Genomic DNA, 26,632 nt, shown 5'->3' with positions numbered 1-26,632 from the left:
GCTTGGTGTTTTGACAGCCGCGAGCTGTCAGTGGCTGCGCCTGCGCCTTGCGGGGAACTTTGACAGCTGTCAAAGTTCCCGCGTGTTCTCCTGTCAGATTTGTTTTCCCCTCACAGTAATAACGGAATAACTGTTTAACTTATTACTAATGTTTGTTTACGTATATAATACAATGTACCTAGGAGTGGTGGGTTTCTATATCTTCTGGGGCTCTTGAGGCTGTTTCCTGTTCCTGTTTGAGGCTTTGTATTTCCTGTGTCATGTACCTTGACCTGAGTCTGAGTGTGCCCTTTTGGTATTGGTGGGTTAATCCTATTATGTCATGTTTTTAGAGTTTGGTGGAACATGTAGATTTTAGGGGTCTTTGTCTTCCTAATCACTTTAGTTTCTAACTTCAACCTTTCTGAAAGGATTATTGAATTTGCATTTTTAAAAGCTAGCCTCAGCCTAGTTTTCTGGCTGGGGGAAAGACATTTCTGCCTTTTTAAAGATCTCCATTATTCCTTTGGAGAAATACATTCTGCCTTTTTAATATTTCCCAAAATATTTCTTTCTCTGGCTCTATCTATCTATCTATCTATCTATCTATCTATCTATCTATCCATATTCACTCACACAAATATATAATTCTTTAAAGCCATATTTTGTAATAGTAGAATTACAAAATTATGAGCATCTTCAGGGAGGGTTGCTTCTCCAAAAGCTTGTCTTTGTGACACAATGAACTATAAACAGGAGTTTTAATGTAGACTACATTGGTAACAAAAGAGAGATGCTAAGAAATTGGATAATGGCTGTTTCAAACCGCCCTGAGTGCTATATATGTTGCTGTCAATCAAATCAGAATTAAGTATCATTCTGTACTTTGTGTCCTTCTAACTTTTGCCACTCCTCCCTGTCTGAAATCTATGAAAATTAGTGCAATTAGAGATAATGATCTCATGTGAAGTTTCCCCCCCTCCCCTTATTCCTGATCTCAGGGTTGCATTAAGTTTCCTCAGTTAGGTTGGCAATGTGATACAGCACTATTGTGTAGTCCTATCACACCTGTGCCTAGTTTCCTTTCATCTTTGGGTATATAATTCCACCAGTAAAAAAGGGGAATCCGCTTGTTCTTGGGATGCAATATGTTGAAAAATGAAAACCTTTAAAATGGGAGAAGAAACGTAGGAAATGGATCCTCCCAGGGCTTTTTTTCTCATAGAACACTCAGAACGGAGTTCCGGCACCTTTTTTGGATGGAACCTTGTAGGGTAGGCAAGGTGGGTTATATGACAGGACAAGAAGCAGGACAAGAAGCAACGGATGGAAACTAGTCAAGGAGAGAAGCAACCTAGAACTAAGGAGAAATTTCCTGACAGTTAGAACAATTAACCAGTGGAACAACCTGCCTCCAGAGGTGGTGAATGCTCCAACACTGGAGGTTTTTAAGAAGAGACTGGACAGCCATTTGCCTGAAATGGTATAGGGTATCCTGCCTGAGCAGGGGGTTGGACTAGATGACCTCCAAGGTCCCTTCCAACTTTATATTATTATTATTATTATTATTACATGTGTGAGTTCCGGCACCTTTTTCTTTTACAAAAAAAGCACTGGATCCTCCTACTCAGAACAAGGGATCCATCCTCATGATTGTGAAGAGACCCTGGGCGTCCACGGTGGCCACAAATCAAATCAGAAGGCGTTGAATTGCCTCTTTGCAGACTAAGTGATTTTGCGAAAAGCAAGAGCTGTGCCTATTAATACAATCGGTCAGAAAAGGTGCTACCAGGCTCCTCCTGACACACTTGTTATAAGGTTAGATATTCAGCAAATGGCAACCTCTCCAGCCCAGGAATTGCATGGGTGAAGGATGATGGGCCTGGTAGTCCAATGGCATCTGCAGGACTGCCTCGCCCTTCTTCAAGATCAATGAATTCCTAATTTGCACCTGTTGCAGCTGCGGATTACCGCAGGCAAGGGTCTTTGAAATTGCAGTGATTTTTCAGTGTCTCTTTAAAATAAAAATAAAAAAAAAATCCCGGTTTTTGATCCTTTGGCTGTGTGTGTGTGTGTGTGTGTGTGTGTGTGTGTGTGTGTGTGTGAGAGAGAGAGAGAGAGAGAGAGAGAGAGAGAGAGAGAGAGAGAGACAGAGAGACAGAGAGAGAGAGAGATGGGCGAGCCTCTCTGGCGTGGCCCGGTTGGAGGACTTTGGTATCGGCCGGCGGTGGCCCAGTCGCCCATTCCAGCCCGGCTTCAGCGAAAGGGTTAAAGCCATAGAGCTTTTCTTTTTACGCCTAGAGAGGAGGCAGGAGGTGGGGGGAGAAAAGGGGGTCTGAGAGCCAGTTTCCTGCCCCTCCCCCCTCCCCTCTTCCTAGCCTTCAGACGTCTCTTAATCCGGGATTGCGGGGATTCCCCTCGCGGGGAGGGGCGCGCAAGGGGAGCCAGGTGGGCAAGGACGCTGCAAGAGGGGGAGGGGAGCAGGAGGGGGGAGGAGGGGGGAGGAGAGGGAATCCCCAGGTGCAAGAAGGGAAGGGGGGACTCCTGGGGGGGGGAAGAGAGCGAGGAGGTGGGCTTTTGACAGCGGGTCAGTCTCCCTTCGGAGTCTTTGCCTGCAAAGTTAAGAACAGAATGGAGCTGGAAGGGATAACTTTAATAGTTGCATATGCTGTTCTAGCTATTGGCTAAATTGGAAGTATACTCGGTTAATTTGATTAATTAAATTTAAGTGATGCAATTAAATTAACCCAAGCTTTAAAGCGGTTCCCCCAGGATTATTGATTATTTATTCTCTAGCGGATTTTCAGAATGCTTGCAGGAAGTCAACTGACTCCAGATCAGCAAGAAACACACTCACTCACTCACTCACTCAACACACAACAGGTGCAAATTAGGAATTCATTGATCTTGAAGAAGGGCGAGGCAGTCCTGCAGATGCCATTAGACTACAAGGCCCATCATCCTTCACCCATGCAATTCCTGGGCTGGAGAGGTTGCCATTTGCTGAATATCTAACCTTATACAGTGTGTCAGGAGGAGCCTGGTAGCACCTTTTCTGACCGAAAAGCTCTTGCTTTTCACAAAATCACTTAGTCTGCAAAGAGGCAATTCAACGCCTTCTGATTTGATTTGTGGCCACCGTGGACGCCCAGGGTCTCTCTCTCTCTCTCTCTCTCTCTCTCTCTCTCTCTCTCTCTCCCTCTCCCTCTCCCTCTCCCTCTCCCTCTCTCTGAAGAGACCTTTATGGATCCTCAGCAGCTTCCCTTTTGTGCATAAGTAATTATTATCATCATTTCTATTCCTGCCAGGAAGAAAGATGGAAGTACAGGACTTGCCAGGATCCCAGGCAGGAAAAAGAGTGCCAGCGAGGGGAAGCGTTCCAACTGCGGCAACAGGGGAATATCTGAAGGGCTTCACCACGTCTCAGATTAAGCAAGAACTAGAAGAAGGGCTGGACCAGTTCGGTGAGAGCCAGAAAAGAGAAGCTCCGAAGACCCCATACTTGGATGGAAGAAACTCTCCATCTTCTCAATCCTCGCCAGAGAATAACACTAGGCCTCCTTTTAGCAGAAAGACTGATTTCCATCAACGGTGCTTCGGAGGAAAAACTGCGTCCGAAACTTTGCCAGGCGTGGGCTGCGGGGAATTCTACGAAGGCCTGGATTCCCCAGTGGAAGTGAAGGAAGAATTGGTAGAGGAGGGCAAACTCAACATGGCGCTGCGATGCCAACGCTTCCGGCAGTTTTGCTACGAGGAAGCTGAGGGGCCTCAGAAAGTGTTTGGTCAGCTCTGGGACCTCTGCTGCCAGTGGCTGAAGCCGGAGCGTCACTCTAAGGAGCAAATATTGGAGCTGGTGGTCTTGGAGCAGTTCCTGATGATCCTGCCGCTGGAAATGCAGAACTGGGTTCGGGAACAGTGTCCGGAAACGGGGAGCCAGGTGGTGACGTTGGCCGAGGACTTTCTTTTGAGGCTACCACCAGGAGATGAGCAGAGGGTGAGCATGGATCCTTGTCGTGTTGGGCAGCCTTGTAGAGCTCCAAAATTTTTGTTGCCAAGGGAGACATTTGTTAAGTGAGTTTCGCCCCACTTGCTTGCCACAGTTGTTAAGTGAAATGCTGCGGTTGTTAAGTTGGTAACACGTTCGTTAAGAGAATCTGGTTTCTCCATTGACTTTGCTTGCCTGAACGTTGCAAAAGGGGATCACCTGACTCCGGGAATATTGCAGCGGTCACAAAATATGAATTGGTTGCCGAGGTGTCTGAATTTTGGTCATGTGATCACGGGAATGGCGCAACGGTCGTAAGTGTAAAAAAAAAAGGGGTCACAAGTCACTTTTTGCAGTGGCTGCTGCAACTTCGAACGGTCGCTAAACGAACTGTTGTAAGTCAAGGACTACCTCCTATATAGCCTGCCATGGGAGTGTTTTTAATGACAAAAAAGCATTCCAAAATGCTCTGGTAGGTGCCTTTCCACCTAGCGTTTTTTTTAAATTAAACGACATATCGGCCTTTGTGAGCTGCAGCTCATAATAGGATGTTTGGCATGACTAAATTTTAATTAGGGGTAGAGAAAGTTTTGGTGACATAGAGGCTTGAGAAGCTGGTTCAAAGCTTCCTTATCAAAGAGCAATTGTAATAAGGTTACAAACCCAGTGTGTGTTTGCTGAGACATAGAAAGATAGAAAACTGATGGCACAAGATGATCTAGTGGTCCATCGAGTTTGTCCTTTGAGTTATTTTTTATTTTTTATTTTTTGTTGGATGACTGACATGTGTTTATCCTATGTTTAAACTCAGTTACTGATGACTGACCCACTGTGGCCTGTTCTGTACCAGCCTGCTACCGGCCCTGCAGAAAAGGCAGGGACAACCCCTTTACAAACGGCAAGAGGCTGGAATTAAGCCTGCCAAATTTATTAACATAAAACAGAGCAAAACCAGACACCATCCATGAAACAGGAGCTATGAAACAGGAACTAATCAAGCGGTTGCCTTCAGCAAACCAGCCCTCCCACGCATTCCCCTTTTATACAGTTCAGGGCGTGGCTTCTCTCTGCCTCCTTCCGAGGTGCCCCATTGCCTTCCTCTGTTTACTCCTGATTGACTGCCTCCTGCGTCGGGCGTCCTTGAACAGGGCCAGCTGTGGGTCATCTTCATCCACGCTGTCAGGCTCACAGCTGGGTCTCCGTCGTGACTAGGTGGGAGGGGCCTGGCTGAGGGCTCTGCGGAGCCTCAAGGCCATCATCAGCAAGCTCTTCAACACCCCCCTCCTCCTCCTCTGAGTCGTCTGACCCAACTGCCGAACCCACAGGCTGACCCTGAATCACAACATGGCCTCTGCTGGAGGTTGCTTCCAAGCTCTTTCTGTGAAATAATATTTTCTATTATTTGCACTCCCCCCCCTCATTCTGTTTGTGGTTATGCCTCCCAGGATGTTAATACTGAAGACACCGCTTCCTAGAATCTTATTTACACTCTTAATATATTTCAGGTTTTCAATCACATCTTCCTTTTTTCCCTTCTGTCCTTCAGGCAGTAGATATTCAGCTCCTCCAGTCTCTCCTGATACGTTTAGTCTCTCAGATCTTTCACCATTTTTGTTGCCTGTCTCTGAACTCGCTCAATCTTATCAATATCTTTTTTTTTAAGTGAGACCTTTTGAGATGGCTGGAATCTTTTGCTGTATGTGAGTTCAGCAAAATCTCACTCTGTGGTGCTGATAAAGAGAAGGCTTAACGCAAAGAGTCAGTTTCTAACATATTACAATTGTTAAGGTACCCATAACCTGGGCTGCATTTGTATTTATTTGTATTTATTTATTTTATTGAATTTATATACCGCCCTTTCCCGAAGGACTCAGGGCGGTTTACAGGGTACTTAAAACATTGATACAAAAATTAAAAACGATTAAAAAGATTAAATTTAATCCCTGAAAAATATATATAAAAAACCCTGATTAAAACTCTCAGCCTGGGTCGGAAAGCTCAAAGAGCCAGGTCTTCAGGTCCCGGTGAAATGAACGAAAGTCGGGGGCAGTCCTAAGCTCCGCGGGCAGCTGGTTCCAAAGGGCAGGCGCACCCACAGAGAAGGCCCTCCCCCTGGGTGTTATCTGCCGGCAATCTTTTACCGGCGGCACCCTGAGAAGGCCCTCCCTGTGGGAGCGCACTGGATGAAGGGAACTTGATGCCAGCAGCAGGTGTTCCCTCAGATAATCCGGGCCCATGCCATTTAGGGCTTTATAGGTCATCACCAGCACCTTGAATCTCACCCGGAGGGCAACCGGAAGCCAATGCAGCTTGCGGAGTAGAGGTGTTACATGGGAGTGTTGGGAAACCCCCATCACAACTCACATGGCCGCATTCTGCACCAGCTGAAGCCTCCGAGTGGTCCTCAAGGGCAGCCCCAATCTGTCTTCCTCAGCTTCTTCTCCCTCATTGTAAAGTTAAATGTTCAATTTCAATCCTACATGATTATAACCACTTTATGACTCTGACAGTGTCGGCTGTAGTTCACTAAAGTTTTGTCATTTTAATCTATTTCCTGTATTAATATCTGCCCCTTCCCCAGTACTAAATTCTATGAAAGTATAACATTTCTTTATGCACAGTTAAAAAATTGGAATTGCTAAATAGGATCTGTTTTGACCGGCATTCTTCTCAGATTCAGGGATGGTCATCTCCCTCATTGCCAAACTGAGAGATTAAAATGAGGACATTTTAAACTTGTTCTGGACAAGTAAGCTTCGGTCTCCCTTGTAACTTTACCAATCTCTAAAGCAGCCTGGTTGTGCCACATCATTGCTTCCTGAACCCCAGTGGTTTTGTAGCCTTGGAAAATTATTTTGCCAGAGTTCGAGAAGGGCTGACATGAATCTCCAATTGATCCTGGTTTGTGTGCCAGCTGTTGGCTGATATTGAGAGGATGTGTCCCAGTCACCTCCTTAGACATCTTCATGTCTCACCCACAGGAAGATCTGGCTGGCTTGGCTGATGAGTCTTCCAATTCCAAACTGGATCCGTTGGATATTGTGAAAGTTGAGGTCCCCATGGATGGAGACAGTAAGTAGACCCAAAGGCTTTGAAAGACCTGGGGATGAAATCTTGCAAATGTAGGTAGAACGTGATCAGTCTGAAACGTACGTCCTGATCATGGCCTTTGGGGGTATTTGAAGGTGCCTGTCCCACAAATCTTAGTGACAGAATTGCCAGTCACAATTGTAGTCACTACCCTCATTTATTTATTACCACCTTGCAGGCTTCCCCCCCCCTGCAGTTGATGGGGAGGCGACCAATGTACATTAGGGGGTCTTTCTGGCTGGCTTTCCTATTAGAGAGCTGGGGTGCTGCCCCTCTAATTCACAGGAGCATCAGAATAAAGTGGGAGGCACAACACAATCAGACTTGCAAGATTTTCTTATTATTCTGATGCTCCTGTGAATTAGAGGGGCTGGAGGCTAAAACATATAGGGAACGGTTGCTGGAATTGGGTATGTGTAGTTTAACGAAGAGAAGGGTGAGGGGTGACATGATAGCAGTGTTCCAATATCTCAGGGGCTGCCACAAAGAAGAGGGAGTCAAGCTATTCTCCAAAGCACCTGAAAGCAGGACAAGAAGCAACGGATGGAAACTAGTCAAGGAGAGAAGCAACCTAGAACTAAGGAGGAACTTCCTGACAGAACAATTAACCAGTGGAACAACCTGCCTCCAGAGGTGGTGAATGCTCCAACACTGGAGGTTTTTAAGAAGAGACTGGACAGCCATTTGCCTGAAAAGGTATAGGGTTTCCTCGCTGAGCAGGGGGTTGGACTAGATGACCTCCAAGGTCCCTTCCAACATTAGTATTAGTATTAGTATTAGTATTAGTATTAGTATTGGTATAAATGGTGATCACATGATCCTGAGAAGCTGCAACAATTGTAACTGCAAGCCAGTTGGCAAAGCACCCAAATACTGGTCACGTGACCATCGGGATGCTGCAATGGTTGCTAAGCGCAAGGACCAATGGTAAGTCACTTTTTTTCAAGTCTGTTGTACGTTCAGACAGTCCCTACGTCAGGGGTCAGCAACCTGAAACAGTGAAAGAGCCACTCGGAACCGGTTCCCTCACAAAAGGAAAAACTGGGAGCCACAAAAATTGTGTGCGCATGGGCGTACATGCACACATGCGCAGAACAGGGTTTGGCTGAAGAGTGGAGCCAAGGCGAGATATGCACCTGCCCTGTATATTTGAATTGATTGGTTGAACTTTTTTAGTCCCACTTTTTTTTTTTTGCACTGCACATGGCAGAGGACTGGGAGCCGCGGGTTGCAGACCTGTGCCCTAAGTGAATGGTTATATGGCAAGGACTACCTCTGTACATGGGAACTACTACTAAAAGTGCCATTGTAAGAAGACATTCACAGGAAGCTGCATTTACTCTGAGTGGCCAAAGGGGGAAGAATTTCAGGATACAGAATACAGAATAACAGAGTTGGAAGGGACCCTGGAGGTCTTCTAGTCCAACCCCCTGCTCAAGCAGGAGACCCTACACCAGTTCAGACAAGTGGCTGTGCAGTCTCTTCATAAAGGCCTCCAGTGGTGGAGCAGAGAGAGCATAGTTGCCATGGTGATCTAGTAGAAGTGGTAAATAATAAGCAGGTCACCCCGATGGGATTATCAAAAATAGTTTTAACACACACGTTGACGTGCTCTTTCTATACCTTTGTAACACAGTTAGCCAACAGTATACAAACTGGTTCAGCTTTAGTTCAGGGGTGCTCAGTAAGCTGCCAATGCTTTACTGCGGGGGGTTCGATGTGCACCATAACATTTTGCATGCTTAATAATGACACATTGCATCTTCCAAGTGACTCGGTTGCTTTAGGCGAGGAAGCGTTTGCCCACAATATTCTCTTTATGCATCTCCTTTATGCATCCTGAGTCTTCGGAGAAGGGCGGGATATAAATGGAATTAAAATAAATAAATAAATAAATAAATCTCCCTTGGTTGCCAGGGAACAATCAGATTGGTTCTGTTGGTCTCTGAGATGACCACAGGAGCCGCATGAAATTGGGACGCAGGTCAGGAGTTTGTCTAGCGTCTCTGACGCTGATGGCGCTTCTCCTCTTTAACAAGCAAGCAAGTGGCAGCCCTCAGGTGCCCTCCTTGGGCTGGGAAGCTAAGCAGAGATAAGCCTGGAGAGTCCATGGATGGGAGACAAACTGGGAAGACGAGGTCTGAAAGCTAGATTGTGCAGGGGGTGAAAAGGTGCCCCGGAAAAGGAAACGATGATCAGTTTCTGTGTTGCTGTCAAGAAACCTGTATCAACTAATCCAGGGGTAGTCAACCTTGGCTCTTTTATGACTCAGGGACTTCAACTCCCAGAATTCCTGAGCCAGCCACGCTGAGGGGAAAGGGAGAGGTTTCCAAGCTGAGCCATGCTGGCTCAGGAATTCTGGGAGTTGAAGTCCACGAGTCATAAAAGAGCCAAGGTTGCCTATCCCTGATTCTAAGCCTTAAACTATGATTACAAGCACAGCTGGCTCAGGATTTCTGGGAGTTGAAGTCCACGAGTCATAAAAGAGCCAAGGTTGCCTACCCCTGGACTGATCTGTGAAATCAGCAGGCACTGAGTGCCAATCCAAAGAGCCTCAAGTTGAGTTTTTGTACATGATTGACGTCCTTCTAACTTGCTTGTTCTTCTAGGAGGCTCTGACCATCAGCCGTACTTCCTGGGAGAAGTCGCAGACCTGCCCAAGGGAATGTACGGTAGCAGAAGGAGGAAGGTGGTTTTTGACTCTCCCCCAAGGAGCCAGAGTGTCCTGCTGAAGGAAAAACTGCACAAATGCCAATATTGCGGGAAGCTGTCTGACTGCCACGCCCACCTGGTGATTCACGAGCGAACCCACACAGGGGAGAAGCCCCACAAATGCTCAGCTTGCGGGAAAAGCTTCACCCGGAAGGAATCCCTGATTATCCACGAGAGGTTCCATACCGGGGAGAAGCCTTACAAATGCTCGTTGTGCGGGAAAACCTTCAGCGACAAAATCGGGCGCCTCATCCACGAGAGAACGCACACCGGGGAGAAGCCATACAAGTGCTCCGAGTGCGGGAAGAGCTTCGGCACTCGCTGCAACCTCCTGAGGCACCGGAGAGTTCACACGGGCGAGAAACCGTACCGCTGCTTGGACTGCGGCCAGACTTTCCGGTACAGGCCACAGTTGGTGATCCACGAGGGAACCCACAAGGGGGAGAAGCCTTACAAATGTGCAGACTGTGGAGAAACCTTCAGTCAGACGCGGCATCTGGTGATCCATAAATGGACTCATACCGGGAAGCGGCCTCACCAGTGCGCCGTCTGTGGCAAAAGTTTCAATCAAAAGTCGGACCTTATTACGCACACCAGGACCCACACTGGGGAGAAGCCGTACGTCTGCTCTGACTGTGGGAAGAGCTTCATCTCTAGCTGCCAGCTGAGGAAGCACGAGAGAATTCACACTGGGGAGAAGCCGTACCAGTGTGCGGAGTGTGGGAAATGCTTCTCTTACAGTTCTTACCTCACCACGCACAAGCGGACGCACACGGGCGAGAAGCCGTACCAGTGCCCGTACTGTGGGAAGTGCTTCATTTCTAGTTCTCACTTTGCTGCCCATAAAAGGACGCATACTGGCGAGAAGCCCTATCAGTGTACCTACTGTGGGAATAGTTTTATTCAGCGATCGCAGCTTGCCAAACACGAACGGTCACACACGGGAGAGAATCCCTACATCTGCTCGGAGTGCGGGCAGAGCTTCCAGTGGAGCCAAGGGCTCAAAAACCACATGCGGACTCACACTGGCGAGAAGCCGTACAGGTGCCCCGAGTGCGAGAAAATGTTCTCCAGTTCCTCTAATCTGTCCAGGCATCAGAAAATCCACGCGAGGGAGAAGCTATAACGGGCGCTTTAGACAAAAAAAGACAGCAGGGCGATAGGAATAGCTAGATACGGGCAATCCTCGTTCGAAGTTACAGTCGACCTGAAAAAGGGGACTTGAACAACCTGGATTCGGAGTTCTGACGGTTGGGCCCCCTCCACGGTCACGTGACCAAATTTCTGGCACTTGGCAACAGAGCCATTCGCAGTATCCCGTGGTCACGTGACCACATTTGAGAATGGTTTTGCAGAAAACCAGCACTTGGCAAAACTGCACCCGTAGGAAGCCATTGGCTTGCTTAAGAACCCATGGTGTTTACTTAATGACTGCAGATTTGTTTAATGAATGGAATGATTCGCTTAACGGCGGCTGCAAAAGGGTTCTTAATATTGGGTTGGTCGTGTTCAGTGTCTGCTGTGAAATGACTGTAATGGGCAGGCTCCCCTCCTATCTGTAGTGGCCTAGCATGGTGTAGGTCAAGAAAGAACACGGAAGGGAACCAAGTTGTATCCGGTCAACCAGGGTCCTGTAAAGATCTGCTTTGCTGGGAGTGACTTTGTTTCTTGTGAATGACCTTATTTCCCTTTTGGCTTCACTGCCTAGTGGGAGAAAGCTAAACCAGAAGTATCTCCTCTCTGCTCCCAAATCTGCCAGGGAAGCGAGATTGCCAGACTTCATGAGACTTTCATGCTGAGGTATCCCAAGACACTGCAAAAAATGCTGAAGTTGGATGACACCTCGTGCAAGGTCTTTTTTGCATTTTAAAATGGTTATCATGGTTTCATCAGGGAGATAGCAAGTGCCACTTGGGAAGAGAGCTGGGCATCTGCAGCTCTCCGTTGCAGATGTTGCAGAAGCTTGTGTTATATAAGTGGTGCAATTTTTCCCCTGCTTCATTAACCACGAGGTGTAAACTGTGGTCTCCAGCTCACCTCTTAAGAAGGTTGAAAAATAGAAAATGGAGTTTCCAAGCATAGAGTTGCCAGCTTTATACACACCACCGTAAACAGGCCAGAGAAAGAACTCCCTTGGTGTAGTTTGGGAATAACTCTTGGAGCGTAGACATTTTTTCCTAAAAAAAATTGACCAAGTACAGAAATGCTATGGTTTGTTCAACAAAGCAGGATTCGAAATAAACCCCAATGCAAGACAGTACCATGTATGAATGCAGGATGCTTAGCCAATTTTGATGGGAAGAGGACTCAAAGAGAAGAGAAAGATCATTCCTGGAAATCACGAAAACTTCAGGATATGGTGTGTAAATGTGGCCTGTCAGCTTGCTCGTTGATTGAAAAGTTCATCTGTAAATAATTTCAAGCAACCGGATTGGGCTCCAACTTTGTGACAGTCCTCAATTTGCTAAGGCTGGTGCTTGATGTGGGACTGCTCCGTCAGCAACCGTCTGGACCTCTCTAGGGATACCTGTGACGCAGATTTGATCTGATGGCTGCCCCTCCCCTTGGCTAATGAATGCTTCTGGAGTTATCTAAAGCACATTCTATTTGTTCCCCTATTTGCCCATCTCTATTCTTAACTTATAATTGTAGTATTTTGTTACTGTTTTCAGTCCTTTAACCACCCAGAGTCGGTACAAGTTTTACACCTGCATAAAGGTAAAGGTTTCCCCGCACATGCGTGCTAGTCGTTTCCAACTCTAGGGGCCGGTGCTCATCTCCGTTTCAAAGCCGAAGAGCCAGTGCTTGTCCGAGGACATCTCCGTGGTCATGTGGCCGGCATGACTAGACGCCAGAGGCGCACGGAACGCTGTTACCTTCCCACCGTAGTGGTCCCTATTTTTCTACTTGCATTTTTTACGTGCTTTCGAACTGCTAGGTTGGCAGAAGCTGGGAAGAGTAACAGGCGCTCACTCTGTTATGCGGCACTCGGGATTCAACCCGCCAAACTGCTGACCATCGGCAAGCTCAGCGTCCTAACCCACTGAGCCACCGCGTCCCTGCATATTCTCTGTCAATAAGCATTCTTTGTTCTTGCCAGACAAGCTCCACAATTACAGGCTTTCCGGTTTTCTTTCAAGGGTATGCCATAGCCTTGCTTCCTTTTAGCCCATCAGAAGAGTGACCTGGGGGGGGGGGGTAGGATTTGGAGCTGGGTCAGCAGGAACAAATGCAGTTCTTGTTCTTCATTGCAATCTGAGTGAAGTACGGTGAGTAAAAAAAAAAAAAAAAGCAAAAGGCGGATAGCGGTCCAAACATCTTTCTTTAAAAAATAAACATTGCAAAGACAATGGATAGGATAGGATAGAATAAACAGTTTGAAAGGGACCTTGGGGGTTTTGTAGTAGAACCACCCCCCCCTTAGGCCGGAAACCCAATACCAATTTCCCCCCAATTTCTGGTGAATGCTGACAACCAACCTTGATGCTATGCACGCCGCTTAGTTCTTTCCAGAGGAAAGATAATGCAAGAACTATTAAGAACTAAAATTTATATTTCCATCTACAAAGGGGACCATCACTGGAGAAAGTGGCTCCCCTAGCATTCTGCTTTTGGGAAAGGAGCTCCTTTAATCCCATCCTTAATTCAAAGGGGTTGACTCTACAGGACCTTTCTCCATTTTATCTTCACAACAACCCTGTGAGGTAGGCTGGCAGAATAACTCCAAATGGTTAAATTGTTGTGTGTGTGTGTGTGTGTGTGTGTGTCTTCAAACGTGGCCCTTTTATGACTCGTGGACTTCAACTCCCAGAACCCCTCAGCCAGGCATGCTGGCTCAGGAATCCTGGGAGTTGAAGTCCACGAGTCATAAAAGAGCCAAGGTTGCCTAGCCCTGGAAGATAGTGCTCGGACCGGTGCGTTTTTTCCCCCTTCTCTTCGTCTGATTGGATAACAGCGACATTCAAACGCCCAATTGAAAGCGAGACAGGGTCAGCATTCTAGCGCTGGGAGTGGGGGGTGGTGGAAGGAAGAGGAAAAGCGGCCCGTCCATTGGTCTCAGGTCCCGTCCTTCTCTTTTACGCACAGCGTCAATCAATCATTCTCCGAGACTAACTGCGAAATGGTTATAATATCCCTCCTCCCTTTCCTCCTCCCACCCCGGTCCCGCCTGCTGATTGGATGATTTGGTCCGTACTGGCTCGCCTACTTCCCTGTGAAGATTCGAACGCCTGTTCAGAAGAGTTGGATTGGCTAGCCGTCTCAAACGAGGGGCGGGGCTCGAAGGGAAGGAGGAAGGGGCTCGTCCGTGGACCCGCCGCCGCTGCCGCCGCCGCCGCCGCCCCCCTCTCCAGCTCCCGCCTCACAGGTGAGAATGCGATTTGGAATTTCGGAGCATTGTGATGTCACAGGCAGGAATTCTTGCCGTTGTGACGTCACGGAGTGGGGCTGAATTAGTTCGTCGGCGGTGACGTCACAGCTTCTAAAATACCACCCCTCCCCCAACATTCTGCATGCTGGGGAGCAGGGGTGTCAAACTGCCGGTTGCATCGTGCGGAGGTCCGGCAACGCAAAAAAAAAAAAAAAAAACCGTCGCGACACGTCACGTGACGCGGCGAGTTTGACACCCGTGCTGTGGAGTGTTTGCGGGCAATTGTAGCTGATCCCTAGCCGAAACCTGCAATCAGCCTCTTTGGTCAGCTGAACGTCTGAATTAGGACCGCTCCCGTAAAAAGTCCACTTTAGTGCTCACGCATACCATCGCAGCCGTTGGCTGTGTCGGCATTTCCCTTTACATATGGACACATTAATTGCATTGATTAATTAATTGCACGTAACTCTTTCTTCTGGGATCTCTAAGAGGCAGTACATCGAACTCCTCTCATTGTATCTCGCCCCCCCCCCACCCCGCAACTCAGATGTTGGTATATGGTTTACTAAGTAGATCCAGCAGATTCTTAGGGTGATCATTAGCAGAAATGTCTCCTTTACCTTTAAAAAAGAAAAGCCGAAAACGTCTTGAGGGAGTCTCAGCATGTTTGCAAGCACAGGTGCTAATGTTGGAATTGACCCATCCAAATTACTAGGGATAAATTCTGTGGGGTCCTTGGTGCTCTCTGAGCTTGCTTGTTTTCTTGCAGACATTTGAACAGAATAGAATGGAATGGAATGGAATAGACTAATGGGATAGGATAGGATAGGATAGAATCTAGGAGGGACCTTGGAGGTCTTCTAGTCCAGTTGCCTTTCCCCCCCCCTCAAGCAGGAGAACCTATACCATCTCAGACAAGTGACTGTCTAGGCCAGGGGTCGGCAACCTCGGCTCTTTTATGACTCATGGACTTCAACTCCCAGAATTCCTGAGCCAGCTATGCTGGCTCAGGAATTCTGGGAGTTGAAGTCCACGAGTCATAAAAGAGCCGAGGTTGCCGACCCCTGGTCTAGGCTCTTCTTAAAAACCTACAATGGTTTCTGAAGGCAAGCTGTTCCACTGGTTAACTGCCCTCATTGTTAGGAATTTTCTCCTTTTATACAGTGGTACTAATATTTTGCATGATCTTTCATTCTGTGCCTCTGTTTATACAACCCAGGATTGTATTAACTTTTTTTGGCTACTGCTGCACACTGCTGGCTCATAGTCAAGTGATCATCCACTAGAATTCCAAGCTCCCTTTCACAGTTACTGTTTTTGAGCCAGGTCTCACCTAATCTGTACTTAAAGCTTTTATTTTCCCTGCATGCCGGCCACATGACCACGGAGACGTCCTCGGACAAGTGCTGGCTCTTCGGCTTTGAAACGGAGATGAGCACCGGCCCCTAGAGTCGGAAACGACTAACACGCATGTGTGGAGGAACCTTTACCTTTACTAGGGTATGGAAGAGAAGGATTGGGGGGGCATGATAGCTGTCTTCCAATACTTGAGGGGCTGTCACGAAGAGGAGATAAACTTATTCTGTAGGGCAACAGAAGGCAGAAGAAGAAGTTCGTGGGTGGAAAGTTGTCAAATGAAGATCCAATCTAGAAGTAAGGAGAAATTTTCTGTCAGTGAGTGCAATTGATCAATGGAATAGCTCTCCTCCTGGCATTGTGGATGCTCCATCATTGGAGGTTTTCCAGAATAAACTAGACCAGGGCTTTTCAACCTTTTCACCCATTGTACCACCTTTAGATATGGCAACATTCGAGTACCACCAGTCACCTAGCAAGGTGTCAAAAACTTGATGACCCCTCAAAAAAGGAAAAAAGTGAGGAAGTACAGGTAGTCCTCGACTTACAACAGCCCTGACAGCCCTGAAGAAGCACTGATCCTGGCGCTTCTGCTGAGCCCTGCAGCTCCAGCCGTCTCTTGCTCAGGCTTGTGCGGTGCTACCACTGGTTCAGCTCATTCCCCTCCCCCGCTACCACTTTTCTAGGATGGTCGCGTACCACCTGCCAAGTGCCAATGTACCACAGGTGGTACCCGTACCACTGGTTGAAAAGCCCTGAACTAGACAGTCATTTGGCTGGGGTTATATAAGGCACCTGCCATGAGAAGTGGGTTGGACCAGAAGACCCCTGGGGTGCTTTCCCACCCTATGATGTTATGATTCTAGATTTAGAGGCAGCTTAGAAAATTGGTGCAGCGCAGCCACATGAAATTGCTTCTGGTAAGGGAGCTTTTAAAAGAAAAAATATTAGGCAAATTAAGATAGAATACAAACTATAAGATAAAAAGACAAAAATTACAACAGCAAAACATGGATGGGCAAAACATTAAAAAAAGAGAAATGTGCATTAAAAAGACAAAAACGGATTTACATATAGTAAATCAGGTGAATGTTGATAAACATATTGTAACAATATTAGTTTACTACCCTTGCAGTGGAGGCCCAAAGTTTGTGAATTTCTACCTCTATTTCGAATCAATTTGACCTTCATTTATCTACTCTGTATAAAGGCAAAGTGCTGAACAGATGAACCAACATTAAAAGTTAAACCTCAAAGCCCTCTCTTAACCATCTATTGTATTTGCCTACAATGGCTTGTTATTTACGGTATTCAGCCCAATCATTGTCTCGTTCTTTTATTCTAGATTACTCCATGCATCAGAGCTCAGACGCAATAGCTGAAAGGGCCACTCTTGTCATCCAAAACCTACGAGATGTACATTAAAAACAGCAGTGCAGGGTGTCCCTCTAAACAGGTTAGCCTGGTGATCAGTCGGCCATGTGCGTTGGTGGGATATTCTATTCTTCCCTTTTGTTTTCTTTTTAAAATTGCATTTTAGAAATATTTCTTCTACCATATATTCACAATTGCCCCACTCTTTCTTAGCCCCCATTCTCAAGGCCCTGCTGCATATTTTTCTCTCTGACCTAATGGAGACTTCTGTGCAAGTAAATTTACAGAAATACATTGCAAATATTCTGTATTTTCTTTATTTTTCATCCTCAATGTAAGGCTGTCCATTTCAGCACAGTCCAATATCTTCTTGGTCTTTCTTCATTCTTCCAGTGCTGACCAAATACAATCCCTGCTGCTGTTAATACATGCAATGTTAAATATACCCTTTCCTTATTACATTTTTCTCATATTATACCTAATAAAAACAGTGCAGGTTTAAAATCGACATGTTTTCCTAACATCTTTTCTAACCAAGTGTCTTTTGGCCCAATTTTTTTTCTTTAACACAAGGCCACCACATATGGTAATACAGGCCAGGTGTTTGATCACATATCCAACATTTACTGGACATATTTCTAAACATTTTTGCTAATCTAGCAGGTGGTAAATGCCATCTATAGAACATTTTATGTCTTATAAAGTTTTCTTTATAAGAAGTTGCCATGGTCATTTTATAATTTCTTTCCCAAAGATTTTGCCATTTCTCTAATTCTGTTATATCCAAAGATTTTTGTCCACTGTATCATTGTTTCTTTCACATGTTCATCCTCCATTTTTTAATTTAATAGAAAGTTATATAGTTTCTTAATCAGTATTTTATCAGAGGTCAACAGTGTCTGATCAAACATTGTCTCTTCTTTATAAAAGTCATATATTTTCGCATCTTTATCATAGCTCGATTGAATTTGAAAGTAAGGCCACCATGATAATTCAGTACCCTGGTCTATAAGTTCTTGTTTAAATTTTAATTTCCCTTAGGTATCCTTTATATGTCAATTTTTTTTATATTTCACTTGATTCGGGTGAACAAACACTTGCATCGTTGAAAGCAATACTGAGATTCTTAAGTACCTTTTAGCTTTTCGCATACAAGAAGTAGTGTATTTCTTATATAATGATTTTGAAAGTCTATGCATGCCATCCTAGTTGTGGATCATGTCCTTCTGGATATAACAGTCTTTTATGTCTGAGATTTATCCATTCTTTTAGCCATATTAAAACCCATGCTTGATAATATAAGACCCAGTCTGGTAATCCGTATCCTCCATTTTTTATGGATTCTTGTAGCATTTTCAGTTTAATTCTGGCTTTCCTTCCTTGCCAAATAAATTTCAAAATGAAAGGAATTTTATGTAGTTATGTTTTATCATTGCAAATCTTGCTGTTAGCTATATTCCGAAATATATAACCTTCCTAACTATTTGAAAATCCATTTTTTCTGACATTTGTTCTTTTTGCTTAGATGTAAGTTTTTTTAACTATAACTTTTGTTTTTTCTCTATTTATCTTCAATGCTGCTATTTCTCCAAATTCCTCAATCCTTTTCAATAGTTTAGGGCAGACATGTCAAACTCGTGAAATTGCGCGACATATGGGGACCGTTTGCCATAGCCTGCAATGAGGTGGGCATGGCTTCCGGGTGACATGTCCGGCCCGCAGGCTGGCAATTTTGACACCCCTGGTTTATGGGTTGTCTCCAATGTTTCTTCTGTGATAAATACCAAGTCACCTGCAAATGCTTGTAATTTATAGCTTTCGTCTTTTATCTCCATTCCCTTAATTTCTGGGTCTTGTCTGATGTTCCTCTTGAAAACTTCCAAAGTCAATATAAATAGCAATGGGGACAATGGATATCCTTGTCTTGTTCCTTTCTTTATGTTAAAATTCCCTACGTAGTCCCCATTTACAATTACTTTTGCTGTTTATTTATGATATGTTGTCTGAATTAATGTATCTTCAAAGCATTTATAGAACTCTGCAGGAAGTCTATCCGGTCATGCAGTTGTATCATTTTTTTTTCTTTTTATAGCTTCCAACATTGTTATTTTTTTGTTTAGCATGTTTTTAAAGTTTTCTGGAATTTTTGGTAGATTGGCTTTTTCCATTTTTTTTCTATGTCATATATTTTTTTCATAATATTCTTTAACTATTTTTTATTGCCTCATTTTGGAGTTGCACATCTCCCTTCTCATCTTGCAATCTGTTTATCAAATTTTTCTCTCTTTTTTCAATTTATAAGCCAGCCATCTTGTGTTTATTTGCATTTTTGGGGAAAAAATGTTTTGCTGTTCTGATTTCTTGAGCCAATTCTTCTGACTTATTAGGTTTAATTTATGTTTAATTATCTCCATTTGTCTTTTAAGAGGTTTTTTTGTGGATCTTTTTGAAGTTTTAGCTCCAATTTTCTAAATTCTTCCTTTAGCGTTGTACACTGTTGCCTTTTCTCTTTATTCTTTTCAGCCGTATCACTTATAGCTAATCCTCTGAAGTATGCTTTGGCTGTATCCCATATGTACTGGAGTGAAATGTTTTTTTTTTAATTTTCTTTGAAAAAGAATTCCATTTCCTTAACTGCTATTTCTGAAATTCTTTCTCTTTTAATAAGAATTGATTCCGTGTCCACCTTGATTTCTTCTTTACTCCTGTCCAACTCAGCTTCATCGGATTATGGTCAGCCCAAATATTGGGTTATATCTCAACTTCATATATATTATTCTTAATTTAGGGGACATCCATATCGTATCAATTCCAGACCATGATTTGTGTCTATTTGAATAAAATGTATACTGTGTCTTTTTTGGGTTCATTGCTCTCCAGACTTTCTGTACGCAGATTTCTTCTGCTCTTTTAACAAACACCTTACGTAGTCTCTTTCTTCCTTTTCCCCCTATTTTACTACTTTTGTAATTAATTTTTCATTCACAATTGTGTTAAAGCCTCCTACTAAACAAATATTTTGATATTCCATTTCCAATATTTTCCTGTGTAGTCTTTGATAAAGTATTTGTTGCTTATTGTTTGGTGCATATATTGCTATCAACATCTTTTTTTGATTTATCGTCATTTCCACCATTAAAATTCTTCCTTCTTCCTTCAAGGTCCCTTCCAACTGTGTTATTCTGTTATCCCTCAGTTAAAGCTGCCATATCTCTAAAATTAGGTGAAAAGCTTCGACTGTAAACTATTTTGGGACATTTTTCCAGGCTTGAAAGACATAGATTTTCTCCATAGATACTTTTGTAGGAGTGTGTATCTATCTTTCTCTCTGTATGCATATATCTGGAATTACATAATCTATCTCCATCGCTTCCAGATGTATTTTATGATAACCCTTTGTATTGCTAAGGATTTGTGATTGACCGAAGTCAACAAGAAATTTTACCCAAATCAACAACTGAATTTGATTGAATGGATATTTGAACATGGATGTCGGTAGTATTCCATGTATCAGATGAATCATAAACAATGTAAGGGATTATTCTATCATTGTGGCATGTTTGCTTTTTCATTCTACTGTATACTTTTTTTCTTTTTTCACACCTCACACCATTTTATAAAAATTAAAGTTACGCTTTTCTTTAAATCTAATAGAAAAGAGGATGGACAGCTAAGAATAACAAGCAACAATGAAAAGGAAAGCAAATCGAGCTGGAAATCGAAATATTTTCCATTTCCTTCAGAAAACCACACAATTCTCCTCCTCCTCCAGCAGCTCTTAGAAAAAAAGAGAGAAAATCAAGGAAGATTTCAAACTTGAATAAGTAGATTATTCAGAAGTCAAGGATACCTTACATGAAAAGTCAAGGGAGATTATTTTTCATTCAGTAAAAGAGGGAAATATCTGGATGTCAGTGGAGGAAAAGGTGACTAGGAAAGTCATGTAGAGTAGAGAGACATGCAGGCCTCGCCCTGTGAGAAAGAAAACGGATTGAATGAAAGCACCACTAAACAAGGGATTGTCCATATTTTTGACTTCCTCAAAAATATCCTCTGTGGAAAAGCTCCGTACTTGTGTCTATTGTGGAAAAGCACAGATTGCAAATCACAACTGATTATGCACAAGAGGAGCCACACAGGAGAAAAGCCATACAAATCATCTGATTGTGGCAAAAGCTTTGGTCAGAACAGCTCCCTTATGGTTCATGGAAGAACCCACACAAGAGAAAAGCCATAAAAGCACTCCTAGTGAAGCAAATACTTTAGTGAGCATGGCAATGTGGTGATATATCAGAGGATTCACAGCAGGGAGAAAACCTATGATTGTACTGATTGTGTGAAATTTTCATTAGAAATTTCCATGTCATGAGACACCAGAGGAGTCACACAGGAGGGAAACCCTTTGAATGTCCTGACTGTGGGAAACGTTTCAGTGATAATTCCAACCTAGTAATACACCAGAGGACTCACACAGGAGAGAAACCCTTTGAATGTCCTGACTGTGGGAAACGTTTCAGTAATAATTCCAACCTGGTGAGACACCAGAGGATTCACACAGGAGAGAGACGCTTTAAATGTCATGAATGTGGGAAAACTTTCATTCAGAATTCCTGCCTTGTGAGACATCAGAGGACTCACACAGGAGAGAAACCCTTTGAATGTTCTTATTGTGGGAAAGGTTTCATTGGGAAATCCAGCCTTGTGAAACACCAGAGGACTCACACAGGAGAGAAACCCTTTGAATGTCCTGTCTGTGGAAAAAGTTTCAGTTGCAAATCCAGCCTGGCGAGACACCAGAGGAGTCACACAGGAGAGAAACCCTTTCAATGTCCTGATTGTGGGAAAAATTTCAGTTATAATTGCAACCTGGTGAAACACCAGAAGACTCACACAGGAGAGAAACCGTTTGAATGTTCCTATTGTGGGAAAGGTTTCATTGGGAAATCCAGCCTTGTGAAACACCAGAGGACTCACACAGGAGAGCAACCCTTTGAATGTCCTATCTGTGGAAAAAGGTTCAATCACAAATCCAGCCTGGTGACACACCAGAGGAGTCACACAGGAGACAAACCCTTTGAATGTCCTGAATGTGGAAAAACATTCAGTCAGAATGCCTGCCTTGTGACACACCAGAGGATTCACAAAGGAGAGAAACTGTTTGAATGTTCTTATTGTCAGAAAAGTTTCCGTGAGAATTCCAGCCTTGTGACACACCAGAGGACTCACACAGGAGAGCAACCCTTTGAATGTCCTATCTGTGGAAAAAGTTTCAATCACAAATCCAGCCTGGTGACACACCAGAGGAGTCACACAGGAGAGAAACCCTTTGAATGTCCTGAATGTGGAAAAACTTTCAGTCAGAATGCATATCTTGTGACACACCAGAGGATTCACAAAGGAGAGAAAATGTTTGAATGTTCTTATTGTCAGAAAAGTTTCAATCACAAATCCAGCCTTGTGACACACCAGAGGACTCACACAGGAGAGAAACTGTTTGAATGTGCATATTGTGGGAAAGGTTTTAGTGAGAATTCCAGCCTTGTGAAACACCAGAGGACTCACACAGGAGAGAAACCGTTTGAATGTCCTTATTGTGGAAAAAGTTTCAGTGTGAAGTCCAGCCTTGTGAATCACCAGAGGACTCACACAGGTGAGAAACCGTTTGAATGTCCTTATTGTGGGAAAAGTTTCAGTGTGAAGTTCAGCCTTGTGAATCACCAAAGGACTCACACAGGAGAGAAACCGTTTGAATGTCCTTATTGTGGGAAAAGTTTCAGTGCGAGGTGCAGCCTTGTGAAACACCAGAGGACTCACAGGAGAGAAACCCTTTGAATGTCCTGATGGTGGAAAAAGTTTCCATGAGAATTCCAGTCTTGTGAAACACCAGAGGACTCACATAGAGAAACCCTTTGAATGTCTTGATTGTGGGAAAAGTTTCAGTTTGAAGTCCAGCCTTGTGAAACACCTGTGATGTTCATGGAAAAGAAAGATGGGTCTCTTCATTTATGCATTGATTATAAAGGTTTGAACACAGTGATTGTGGGAAATAAATACCTCCTCTCACTCCTGAAGGACTTACTAACCCACCTAGCTAAGGGGAGTGTCTTCACTAAGTTGGACCTGAGAGAAACATCTTAAAGGAGGGGGTTGAATGGAAAACTGCCTTCAGCTGCCCCTTGGGAAGCTACCAGTTCAAAGTCATGCCATTTGGACTTCAGGCGGCTCCAGCCGTATTTATGCAGTTGATTAATGAGGTCCTACATGATCATTTATACAAAGGGGTTCTGGTGTATCTTGATGACATCCTGATATACACTATGAATATGACTTACCATATAAGGCTGGTGAGAGAACTGTTAAAGAAACTATTGAATGCCAAGCTTTATGTCAAATAGTCAAAATTTGAATTTCACCAAACCCTATTAGATTATCTTGGCTACAGAATTTCTGACAAAATGGACCGAACCAAAGTGAAAGCTATAATTGAATGGCAACCCCCAAAGACTCGCAAACAGCTCCAGAGCTTTCTAGGTTTTGGCTACTTCTACTGTCAATTCATCCCCTCTTTTGCTAAAATTGCCCTGTCCCTTACAGAACTACCAAAAACAGGCAAAGGAGGAGGGAAACCACAACCGGGCCAACCATTAGTATGGACTATGAGCTGCCAAGCAGCTTTTGAGAATTTAAAAACACTATTTGCTGCTGAACTGGTTCTAAACCACCCCTGCCCAGGGGAGCCCTTTGTAAGTGAAGCTGAGGCCAGTGACGTGGCAGTTGGAGCTGTATTACTGCAAAAGAATAAAAGTGGGGTCCTGCAACTCTGTGCCTACACCTCTAAGAAATTTATTGAAAGCGAGAGGAGATGGGCAGGCTGGGAGAAGGAACCCTTCGCAATTAGGTGGGCTATATTAAACTGGTGGGGTCGCGGTGTTTCAGTGGGTTAGGACGTTGAGCTTGTCGATCAGAAGGTGGGCACTTTGGCGGGTCAAATCCCGAGTGCCGCGTAACAGGGTGAGCGCCTGTTACTCGTCCCAGCTTCTGCCAACCTAGCAGTTGGAAAGCACGTAAAAATGCAAGTAGAAATATAGGGACCACTACGGTGGGAAGGTAACAGCGTTCCGTGCGCCTTTGGTGTCTAGTCATGCCAGCCACATGACCACGGAGATGTCCTCGGACAAGCGCTGGTTGATCAGCTTTGAAATGGAGATGAGCACCGGCCACTAGAGTCGGAAACGAGTAGCACACATTTCTGGGGGAAACTTTACCTTTTTACCTTATTAAACTGTTGACACTATCTAGAACAGAGCAAGGTGCCTTTTGAAGTATGGACAGATCACAAAAATCTAGATACAGTGAAAACTCGCCGCAAATTGTCCCCAAAATAAGTGCAGTGTGCACAGTACTTTAACCATTTCACTCTAAAGTACATACCGGGAGGAAAAAAACTTCCTAGCTGATGCATTATCGAGATTACCCCAGTAGAAAAGTGAATGCAAAGACGTTAATGAGGCAATCATCCCCAGTCCACGAACTGACGCTCAACTCACACCTCGCAGGGTGCCTAACCCTGATGACCCTGGGGCAAAGAAAATAAAAGAAAACTTCTCACCAATCAATGGTTCAAAGACAATCAAGCCTCTCTTACATGCAGGGATGGTTTGGCTTACAAGGGGGGGAGGGAAAGTGTATTTGCCCGAATCCCTCTGTCTTAATGCTCTCAAAGATAGCCATGGTGTAAAAACAGCCTGGACACGTTGGATATCTAAAAACTCTACATCTCATCCTCTGGCAATTTTGGTGGCTGGGGCTAAAACGGGATGTGGAAAACTATGTCAGGAGTTGTGCTGTATGTGCCACCATGAAAAGAATTCCAGGGAAAATCTCTGGTTTACTGCAGCTGTTGGCAGACCCTTCTCAACCATGGGAAGAAATAGCTGTGGACTTTATTGTAGACCTACCTGAAAGTAGAGAAAATACTGTCATTTGGACTGTGATAGACCTGTTCTTGAAGCAGGTTCATTTCACTGCTTGCAAAGGACTCCCATCAGCCCAACGACTCACTAAATTGTTCCTGAAACATCTATTTGCTGCATGGCACCCCTAAGTGAATAATTTTAGATAGAGGGGTGCAGTTCACAGCAATGTTTTGGAGTTTTCTTAAATTAGTTGGATCATTTCAAGGCCTATCATCTGCTTTCCATCCAGCTTCCAATGGGGCTGTTGAATCCACTAACAAGATGTTGGAGCAATGTCTCAGATGTTATGTTTCATACCAACAAAGTGGACATACCTCCTCCCTTTCGCAGAGCTGGCTTACAATAATTCTGTTCACAGCAGCACTGGCTAAACGCCTTTCAGGGTAGCCACAGGAAAAGAATTTAGCCCAATACCTAAATACCCTCAGTTTCCCTCTACTTCCCAGACACTTGATCAGTGGGTGACAGAGTGGGAAGAAATTTGGAGAAACAGGAAAGCTGCTTTGAAAAAGACTTCTGAGACTTATAAAAACCAGGCTGATAAAAAGAGGGCTCCCCAAAGAACATTCCAAGTTGGGAAAAAGGTTTATCTGTCAACCAAATATTTATGCCTAAAATTACCCTGTAAGAAATTAGGTCCAAAATTCTTGGGGCCTTTCCCCATTGTAAGGATCATCAACCCAGTCAGTAGAATTGAAACTCCCTAGGATTTTAGGGAAAATTCACCCTGTTTTTCATTGCAGCTTGTTGAAACCTTTTCAAGAATCCACTTTAAGACCTCCCCCTAAGAAGGCACCCGGACCCCTTGTAGTGGTGGGTCAAACCCACTATGAAGTAAAGCGTATTCTTGATTCTAGAATTTTTACAGTATCTAGTACAATGGAAGGGATACTCATTGTCTGAAGCCACTTGGCTGAAATCTAGTGAGGTGAAAGCCGACCGACTCATCAAGTTTTTATGAGAAACACCCCAACAAACTGAAAGATAGTCCCTAACATGGGCTTTTAATTATGCTAGAGTCTATCCTTTTTGTAAAGGGCGGGGCGGATGTCAATGCTGCTAACATTGGATGTTCTTGCTTGACAACTGGGAGATGTAGCCTTCCTTTAACTCCTATATTATTTTTAGAGCTAGAATTAGTGGACACTGGGGGGGAGTAGAGAGAATGTATGTCAAGACTGTTTATAATAAGAAGATAAGAATTTGTCATGTTGGTAGACAGGAGGGAAAGTTTGCATTTTAAACTAATTGGAGAATGTGATTTATGACGTTAAATTAAGGGAGGGAATTGTGTTTGATGTGTTCAGGGGAGGAGAATTCAGATCTTGGCTTCTAATATGTACGTCCCAAAGCTATGCGAATGTAATAAAAGATTCTTTAAGGTAAACAATGCCTTGGAGTTCTTTGAAGTACTGCATTTGTTGGAACCATGACATTAGGTTGCCTACCCCTGCTGCCAAGGCCATTTTCTTCAGTCTGCACTGGGAGCTTCTGGGCATAGGATAGTGCTGGGCTACCAGCAGAGAGATAACAGTTTGTGTTCTTCATTGAGTCATGGAATGTCGCCAGTGATTATCCATACAGACCACTGAGTTGCATTTGCTAGCAAACCTCTGAGATGCCCCGGCAGCCCAATAGTTAAGTAAAATATTGACAGCAAGCTGAATTAGTCCTGAATGGGCACAGTACAGGAAGAATCCGACAGGACCAGTGGGTCAAACTGTTTAGATCGTTGCCACGCTGACCTTAAAGGCAGGGATAAATGATGAACCCCAAATGGGATTATCAAAA

At 44.3% G+C, this 26,632-nt stretch overlaps 2 protein-coding genes and 1 long non-coding RNA gene across 3 annotated transcripts; all 3 read left to right on the top strand.

Moving 5' to 3' along the window:
- The first annotated feature begins 2,352 nt into the window (after positions 1-2,352).
- Positions 2,353-12,683, top strand: LOC308661427 (uncharacterized protein). Its single transcript, XM_081316352.1, has 5 exons — positions 2,353-2,427; positions 2,776-2,800; positions 3,288-3,973; positions 6,946-7,036; positions 9,664-12,683. The coding sequence occupies exons 2-5, from the start codon at positions 2,788-2,790 to the stop codon at positions 10,890-10,892; spliced, it is 2,019 nt and encodes a 672-aa protein (XP_081172478.1). The 5' UTR covers positions 2,353-2,427; positions 2,776-2,787; the 3' UTR covers positions 10,893-12,683.
- A 903-nt stretch (positions 12,684-13,586) lies between these two features.
- LOC308662048 lies at positions 13,587-20,814 on the top strand. The gene is made up of 3 exons (XR_014025087.1): positions 13,587-15,635; positions 16,837-16,947; positions 20,520-20,814. It is a non-coding gene; the product is annotated as an uncharacterized lncRNA (long non-coding RNA).
- On the top strand, positions 20,815-26,196 carry LOC308662042 (uncharacterized protein). Its single transcript, XM_081317458.1, has one exon. It carries the CDS (start codon positions 21,231-21,233, stop codon positions 22,695-22,697), a length of 1,467 nt encoding a protein of 488 aa, XP_081173584.1. The 5' UTR covers positions 20,815-21,230; the 3' UTR covers positions 22,698-26,196.
- The last annotated feature ends 436 nt before the right edge of the window (positions 26,197-26,632 follow it).

The sequence above is a fragment of the Vipera berus genome (assembly GCF_964194415.1).
Source record: "Vipera berus genome assembly, chromosome: 2".
NCBI classification, from domain to species: Eukaryota; Metazoa; Chordata; class Lepidosauria; order Squamata; family Viperidae; genus Vipera; species Vipera berus.
This window is presented reverse-complemented; position numbering and strand designations above follow the sequence as displayed.

Excerpts from the sequence above, each read along its gene's own strand:
- LOC308661427 (XM_081316352.1), top strand. Across the intron at positions 3,974-6,945 it reads CACCAGGAGATGAGCAGAGG|GAAGATCTGGCTGGCTTGGC; the intron begins GTGAGCATGGAT and ends TCTCACCCACAG. Across the intron at positions 7,037-9,663 it reads GGTCCCCATGGATGGAGACA|GAGGCTCTGACCATCAGCCG; the intron begins GTAAGTAGACCC and ends TTGTTCTTCTAG.
- LOC308662042 (XM_081317458.1), top strand. The coding sequence starts at position 21,231 with ATGAGACACCAGAGGAGTCACACAGGAGGGAAACCCTTTGAATGTCCT.